The 9,069-nt window shown below is 33.0% G+C and overlaps 1 protein-coding gene across 4 annotated transcripts in view; it reads left to right on the top strand.

Annotated features, from left to right (window-relative positions):
* SCN7A (sodium voltage-gated channel alpha subunit 7) overlaps positions 1–9,069 on the top strand; it is a 105,089-nt gene that overhangs the window by 69,797 nt on the left and 26,223 nt on the right. For all 4 annotated transcript variants that reach the window (XM_077883430.1, XM_077883431.1, XM_077883432.1 and 1 more), the window contains exons 11-14: positions 4,370–4,472; positions 5,131–5,369; positions 6,502–6,675; positions 8,353–8,709. In XM_077883430.1, coding sequence (XP_077739556.1) covers positions 4,370–4,472; positions 5,131–5,369; positions 6,502–6,675; positions 8,353–8,709 — 873 coding nt within the window. The remainder of the gene's footprint in view (positions 1–4,369; positions 4,473–5,130; positions 5,370–6,501; positions 6,676–8,352; positions 8,710–9,069) is intronic.

Here is a 9,069-nt window from a genome sequence, read left to right on the forward strand (position 1 = left end):
GAAGCAAGAGTGAAGGACATTTTCACAAGATTTACTTTCTTTTCCTTTTTTATTTATACATAAGAAAATACTGTAAATACTGAGAACCCTTTAGGTGACTGATCTAAGACTAATTAGATTCTAAATCTGATGATGGAATTACTGAGAGATTACTTAGATGCTTCATACTTTCACATTATAGGAAAGCAGTAAATCATATTGGCTAAAAGCATAGTTTTGCAGTCAGATAAATATAGATTTCAGTCTATTTTAGCCACTTAATAGATATATGATATTTGCCAAGTCTGTTAACCTTTCTGAACTTCGGCTTCTTTATCTGCAATATGTATATAATTGTAGTATCTGTCTCATAGGTTGTTGTGAGATTCAAATGAAATAAATTATTGTAAAGCACTTGGCAATGCTTATAGTATACAAAGAAACTGAAAAAAAAAGATGTTAATGGCTAATTATAGGAAACACAAGAAGGCACAGTAATACATGATAGAGACTACCCAATCAACATAAAACTCTTAAGTCTTTGACTATATCCCCCTCTTAGAGGTAATTTAATTACCCCCTTTTACGGGTAATTAAAATAATAGTAATGATAATAATAATGGTATATAATGTTTATTGAGTGTTGACTCACATATGATAAACATCTTAATGAATCCTCAAATTTAATCTTTCTTGAGGAGTTCCAGTTGCAAAACTTGACTTGTATCTATTGGTATCTAATTTCTCAACACTTGACTTCATTTTTCACCACTTTATTTTTCTGGAGGCTCAATGCTGAAACTATATTTTTCAGTCAGTTACACAGTTGGCAGATGAAACTTTCTCAAACATTGCCAGTCGCTGTCCAAACCTCAAGAAGAGATTCAGATATATACAACTGTAGGAATATAAATATTTTCAAAAATATTTGCCCATCTAATAGCAAATGGCATCCTTATATCTCATCTGTCTAAATAAAATGTTATTGACAATCTTCTATATACTTGGCATTATACTCAGCATTGGAGATTTTTAAATGTTAATAGATACAAATACAGAGTCTGCTTTCATTAAGCTAATGACCAAATGGGGAGATAGACTGTAAAATTATCATAAACACAAAATTGTACCTCTAGGACTACCAGACATTATGTGTTTCCTGTTGTTATGAAACATGGGACATAAAACACCAGATATAATATATTATTGCTATAATCTGAGCTAAATCTAGTAAGCCTCTAGATCTAACTATCTTTGTCTAGAGACTATAAGAAAAAGAACACATTAAATTACATTAATAGGACACAATCTGCCAAATCAAGAAAGTGGAAAATTCTACAGTTATAAGTGATCCATTATTGTCAACAAATAAATCACATAGGAAAAAAAGTCACCAGATAATCAGTAGACCTGTAAGCTAAGTTCAATATGTGGATCTCTTTTGTATTTTGATTGGAACAAATAAACTATAATAGAAAATTTCTGAGCAATGAAAGAAAATGGAGCACAGTCTGTGTATTGAATAATATTAAGGAATTACTATTTTCTGATTGTGATCCTAATATTGTTATTATGTGTCTTACAAAGCTTATTCTGGTGTCTGATTATATAGTGTCTGAAATATTTTTCCTGAAATATTTAAAATAAAGTAGGTTGAGTAATGCATCACAAATGAAGAGTATAATGTTAATATTGGGTACCTGGTGATTCACTGTATTTTTCTCTAATAAAAAAAATAAATGAAACTGTGGCACATGCTATAAAGGTGAGAAACAAGATGGTTTGAGAGCCTATAATAAAGATTTCCCTGAGTAAGAAAAGGTTTTTCTGAGGAACTGAGGCTTGAACTGAGATCTAAAGAATGAGTCCACAGTATATAGGGGGAAGGAACACAGTGAGTTAGGATTAAAAAGGCCAGTATAGCTGCAGTAGAGAGAGCAAATCTAAGTCCAAGATGAATACTTCATTGCTTCATTCACTGCTAAATGCTAGAAATATAACTGGATTCTATCTTATTCATATATCCTCTCTAGAGGAAAATTTAAACCGGTTGTGAGAACAAGAATCGTAGCTCCTTTTCTCAGTCTAATTTTAACCTGGGATATGTCCTGATTACCTCTTAAACTTCCAAACAGGAGATTGCTGAGTTGTGATCTTCTTAATTTGCATTATAAAATGGTCCTGTCCTTAGTAGTTGGCCAACTTGTGGGCATTCATTCAATATTTTTAAGAAGTTCCATTGAAGTAACTATATTACTAGACTTATATGTAGTTTATTCATTTTATATTCTAAAATATATCTACAGTTCAAGCCAAATAAGTAGAGAATTGAACGTTGACTATATTGACAATAACGTTATTTCTCTCCTCACTCTACCTTCTCCACACAGATGGTTATCTTTACTGAATTGCTTCTTCAGGTGGTTCCATCAAACACTGTCATTATCAGAAACCTCTCTAGGAGAGGCAATTCCTCATATAAGAATAGTGGAAGGTATTATTCACTATATCATAAAATATCATCTTTATGAAGGTTTACCTGGAAAATCCTTGTTAGACTTTAATAACAGAACAATTATGCTTTTGTTGGTTTTTAACTCATGGAAATTTGAAATTTTGTAAATTACAACTTATATTTTATATATAACCTTGTAAGTCAGTTAAAAACTACTTTCTGAAGTAAGTTTAGTTAAGGTAAATAACCTCACATCTGAGTTTTTAGATTACTTTTTCAATAAAAAATAATAATAATAAAGGAACAGAGATCTGTAGACCTAAAGAATCTGTCATTTTCATGATGGAATCAGTGTGTAGTACAGTTGGTTTTTACCTCCTCTGATTCTACTATTTATGAAATTAGAGGTAACTTGACTTATATTGACTGAGATAAATATGATGATTCCCTTGATACCTATTATGCCACTTCAGAAATACCACAGCAGAACCTGCCAACCAGCGAATGCTGAGTATTGCTTATCAATGAGCCTTGACCACTAATTCCTTCAGTGTTAGTGCAGCAGCAGCCCCATGCCATTTACCTCTGTTCCAGAAAAGCTTTATATTCAAATTTATTTACTATTTATTTTACCTATTTAGCCATACCTAATGCCAAGTTAACAAATATACAAATATAATTCTCTTGTGTATCAAATGTAAAAACTGTTGGGAACTCTGTGGTGTGATATTATGTACCCATTGTCAATTTCTTTCTTTTTTTCTTTTGAGAAAGAGCATGTGCACACATGCACTCAGACACATGCATGCGCACCAATGTGTGCGTTGAGCAGGAAAGGGCAAAGGGAGAAGAAGAGAAAATCCTAAGCAGGATCCACACCCAGCACAGAGAGCAATGCAGGGCTCAATCTCACTACCCTGAGATCATGACCTAAGCCGAAATCAAGAGTTGGATACTTCACCAACTGTGCCATCCAGGTGCCCCACCATTGTCAGTTTCTTACATTTTAAATTCAAATATAAATTTATTCATGGTTGCTAGAAACATCTGAGCTCTATTTGTGATAACTATAATGGTCTAGAACTTGTAACATCTACATCAGACTCTAGAAATGTATTTCCAATGCAGGATTTCTTTTGAACTCTGTGTAACCACATCAGCAAAAGAGACTATCTTAAAACCATCACTCAAGAGACATGACAGAAAGAAGTGATTCCTTTATGGAATTATCATATATGTTCTAGCCAAAACAACTCTTTGCGATACATTCTTTTACCTCATACTATTCAAGATTATTTCATTATCACAAAAGCAAATAATTTTGATTTTATCAAGAGAGTTTCTTTAAAAAAAATAAGAAAAGATTTATTCATGAGAGACACAGAGAGAAAAGCAGAGACACAGGCAGAAGGAGAAGCCGACTCCCTGTGGGGAGCCCGAGGCAGGACTCCATGCCAGGACCCCAGTATCATGCCCTGAGCCAAAGGCAAATGTTCAATCCCTGAGCCACCCAGGTGTCCTTCAAGAGAGTTTTCAGTTATAAAATACCCTCAAATAAATTTTGTTTAAGAAATACTATTATTCAGTGGCATGTTTACCAACTGGATATTTTGCAATAATCCTAAAATATATGTTGAATGGCTTGTCAAATATGAATAATAAACCAGTATTCTCTGATTTCCTCCTTTTATATTGACCTCATAGTATGAAATGATTTTTTTGGGTTGCAGGTTATACACATTCATTACCCAAATAATCCTAGATTAGTTTAGTATTGCCTATAGTGTAAAGAGCACCAGATGATGAAACCCAAAAAGAGATTTCTGGAGGTAAAAGAGTCAGCATTTTAAAAAAGGTTATAAACCTTCTTATAGTTATAGTCTTGTGTCTACAAAGGGAAGAAGCCAGCATTGGACTCATCTAATTTCTTTTTAGACCAACGCCACACAAATAGAAATGAAGAAAAGATCACCAACTTCTATTATCACTTCTTTGAATATGTCGGATGATGCTACTGCTGCTATCAGACATGAGGAAGGTAAAGTAGAAAAAAACTTAGACATTATGAAAGGTACCATTCATAAGATTCACTTTTAAAGAAATCATACAGTTTCTTCAGAATTTTAAATGATAACAAAAGTTTAAGGAATGATATAAGAATATTAAGGAATTCCATAAACGTGGTATTTTAGACATTGGAAAGAGTCACCAAAGAGTGCTAAGAAATTTTCTTTAACATTGCAAACAACAAAGTATTAACTTATAACAACTAAAAATAGAAGTTGTAATAATAATACAATATTTTGAGATCCTTTCTGTACTGTCTGCTTTTTTATATTTATAACCAGTAACTCATTATCATGGACAATATTAAAAGCCATTATTTTGTAAAGCATTAAAATCTAGAAATTATAAATCATAATACTCTCAACTTTATTACATACCTGTTTTCTTGAGAGAAACTAATATTTTGCTTCTAATAGACAGTTTGTCTCATTTTGATTGGTCTAACTCAGCAAGCGTAAACAAAATAGAGGAAATTTACTTTGCTCTGCTTTTTATTAGTACAAATTATTTCTATTTGCTAGTTCCAAATCAAAAGTTTTAAGCACCTCTCTGCATGCAAAAATAAAATATTTTATTAGTTAGATCTTAAAGAATTTGCTAATGTTTAACTTTTTATTCTTTCGTTTCAGAGCTTAAAAAATCCAGGAAGAGATGCCCATCGTGTTGGTATAGATGTACTAAAACTTTCTTGATTTGGAATTGTTCTCCCTGTTGGTTAAAATTGAAAGAATTTATCCATATGATTATAATGGACCCTTTTACTGATCTTGTCCTTGCCATATGCATAATTCTAAACATATGTTTTTTGGCCTTGGATTCTTATCCAATGAGTGAAGAAACCAAAAATGTTCTCAGCATTGGAAACCTGGTAAGGCTCTTGTACATCATTTTCCTTTGTGATTTCAGCTTTCTTTAGTGATCATTATTCCCATTATTTTATTTTATAACTCCAATTTGTTACAAATGCATTAAATGCAGATTAGCTTCTGAAGTATTATGTTCATACTTCCACAACCCACCCCAGCTCTGCTTTGTAAGTGTTGTTATCATTGAAAAAGTTTATAGCAAAAGTTTATAGCTAAAGTTTAAAATTCTGCTATTTAAGTTTGAGATTCTAGTCAGCTGCTTGGCAGTTAGGTTAAATGGAAATATTACTTATTTCCTCTCCCTTCCCAAGTATATCCCCTCTTGGTACCATAGCTCCATAGATCAGAGCAGGGCACAGGTGAAATAACAAATACAAGTTCCTCAATGACACCTGAATTCTGAATCCTGACTACAACCATACCTGCTCTGTCTGTTCCAGATGGGAACTTTGCCTGTCTTTGCCTTAGATGGGAACTTATCCTTTTGGCAAGGCATTGTTGAGATACACTCATCCTTTTTCTTACCTACAGTGCAAAAAGCAAAACAGATTTCTCAGAGTTTGAAAATAAGTCACATTCAAGGAAATATACACTGTTTAATTTTCTTTGCTTTCATGGTGGTTGTTGTTTGTTGCTTGGTATTAGTACGGATTGCCAAACTGCTACCCATTTTGAATTATGTGTTTATTCAGTACCAATATAACAATTTAGTTATTTCTGCCAGTATAGTTTACAAAAAAATAGTCTTCATAGATTTACTCTGTTTTTTTTCTAGTTCATATATGTACTTTTAAAATTCTTTAACGGTTTAAAAAATCAAATATCTTATCATCTACTCTATATACCAAAAGGAACCATTCAAAATGAAAAGACTTTCATCCTTAAAAATTCTTTTGTTGTCTTCCGGAATAGTTTTTTGTTAAATAACTGAAAACTTTGTATGCAATGCTTGATGTTAGGCTGTTAAATAAAAATGTTTGAGCCTAGCCTTATAATACAGGCTCCGAAACTAATCAGATCTTGACAGAGAAACTGTGAAGACTGTGGCAGTGAAAAGTTATAGTTTCTGTGTATGAGGGTTTTGATAGTGTATTTGAAAGCATATTCTCATCCATGTGTTTTGTTTTTGTTTAGATTTGTGTCGGAATTTTCACAGCAGAAATGATTTTGAAAATAATTGCAATGCATCCATATGGGTATTTTCAAGTAGGCTGGAACATTTTTGATAGCCTGATTGTGTTCCATGGTTTAGCAGAATTTTATCTAGCAAATATTCATGGATTGGCTCCTTTTCGAACATTCAGGGTGGTAAGTAGGATTCAAGATCTAAATTTTATTTTATGAAAATTTATCTCAGCTTCCTCAGACACAACGTGGGAAGGATAGTAATACCTATCCCAGTGGGACACTTGGAGTAATAAATGAATTAATTTATATGGAAAGAGCTTAGAAAGTGCCCCAGGAAGAGTAAGCAGTTTCCAATGCTGTCATTTGACCAAAACCTCAAAGAAAATAAGCCACATCTGTAGCAAATTTGAGGTGTAGTTTTAGGAAGCAGGACCAGGGTTACTGGTCAGTTGTGAGGAGCAGGATAATCTAGAGTCCCAGAAGCTGATTGCCAGTGTATAACTAAAGAACTGGAATTAGTTTAGTATTTCTGAATCTAGAGTTAGAAAACATTATAAAAGATCAGGCTAGGGATCCCTGGGTGGCGCAGCGGTTTAGCACATGCCTTTGGCCCAGGGCACGATCCTGGAGACCCGGGATCGAATCCCACGTCGGGCTCCCAGTGCATGGAGCCTGCTTCTCCCTCTGCCTATGTCTCTGCCTCTCTCTCTCTCTCTCTCTCACTGTGTGCCTATCATAAATAAATTTAAAAAAATAAAATAAAAGATCAGGCTAGCAGAATGTTATTATGAAAAATATTAAGTCAGAATCAGTATATGCCTGCAATGTAGGGTGGTAGTAAGAGTCAGAAAACTAGCCAAGGAAATAATGTTATTAGAAGAGTATGTATAGAAATGTTAAGTACTCAATAAGTAATATATTCTGGTGAGAAGTTGAAGGAATGTAGCAGGAATCAAGAACAATTAAGTAGCTTTGACCTTTTCCAAGTAATTCTTCAGAGCCTTGTCTTAAGTCTTCATCTGTAGACTTTTCTAATCAGTAAGATATGTATATGTGAGAGGTGCCTATCAAATTTATGGATGAAACAAAACTGGGAAATACAAAAATATGATAAAAGTATCAAAGTATCTGAAAAGCTGGTATGGACTGAATATAAATGATTCAGTTTTACATGAATAAATGTGAAGCCCTACTCTTGAGTCCAGAAAGCCAACTGTATACTAGAGAAAGTTGGAGAAGGTATAACATCTATAAAAATGATGTTTCAGTTTTAGATAACTAAGTTCACTGTAATATGGTGGCTAAAGTTTTAAGGTAACCCTATCAATAGAAACAAAAAATCTAGTGGAAAGAAGATAAATATTCAGACTAAACCTAGAACGCTGTGTTTGGTCTTTGATAAGTTACTTTAAAGGAAAATACATAATAAACTTTAACTGGAATTTAATGGGACCTAACATGTTTTTTCAATATCATCTATTTGTCAGAATGTAGGAGAATTTCCTGTGTGTTGTGAAAAGCAAAACAAAGAATGGCTAGTTGCCCTGCCAGATATTAAAACAAAACTAGAGTAATTATAATAGTATAATGTTGAATGAAAATTGACAAATAAATAGAAGAAGATGTGTATGGTTAGTGTAAAAAATACAGAATATGTATGTTATATTAAGAATTGTATAAAATTGAATTTTCAGTGGTTAGTATTAATAAAACTTAAAGCTGAGTATTGCATTAAAGACTATATATGTATATGTGTATAATGCTGATAAAAATTTTAAATATATGTCACAATAAAGAGTGACCAGGTTTTTTGTTGTTTGTTTCTTATTTTTGTTGTTTCTGGGATTTCTGTATTAGTTGAGAATTTTCAAGTTGGTAAAATACTGGCCGACATTTAAGATTCTGATGCAGATTCTTAATGACTCATTGGTGGCCCTGAAAGACTTGGTTCTGCTGTTGCTCACATTCACATTCTTTTCTGCTGTGGTTGGCCTGAAACTGTTTGGTATGAATTACAAAGAAGGTGTCTGCAACATAGACAAAGACTGTCGACTCCCACACTGGCACATGCAGGACTTCTTCCACTCCTACCTGAATGTGTTCCGGATTCTCTGTGGAGAGTGGATAGAGACCTTATGGGACTGCTTTAAGGTAGCAGGCCAATTCAGTTGTATTCCTTTTTACATGATGGTCATTTTAATTGGAAACTTACTGGTAAGTAACCCATGCTTTTACATTTTCCTTGAAAAACTGATGTAATGTAGGCTGGTATTTTCATGATACAGATTTATGGGATCTAGTAGTCTATTAATTGTGTTGTCTAATATGGTGGCCTCTAGCCATATCTGGCTGTTGGTCAGTTGAAATATGAGTGGTCCAATTTGAGATGTGCTACATGTGGAAATACTCACTGGATTTGAAGTCTTACTCCATAAAAAGTGTAAGTGACTTTATTAATAATTTTTATATTGAATGAATTTTAAAATAACATTTTTTATATATTTAGTTAAGTAATATATGTTAGTAAAATTAATATCACCTGTTTTTGCTTATGTTTTTAATGTGGCTACTAGA

Source organism: Canis aureus, chromosome 34 (assembly GCF_053574225.1).
Source record: "Canis aureus isolate CA01 chromosome 34, VMU_Caureus_v.1.0, whole genome shotgun sequence".
NCBI classification, from domain to species: domain Eukaryota; kingdom Metazoa; phylum Chordata; class Mammalia; order Carnivora; family Canidae; genus Canis; species Canis aureus.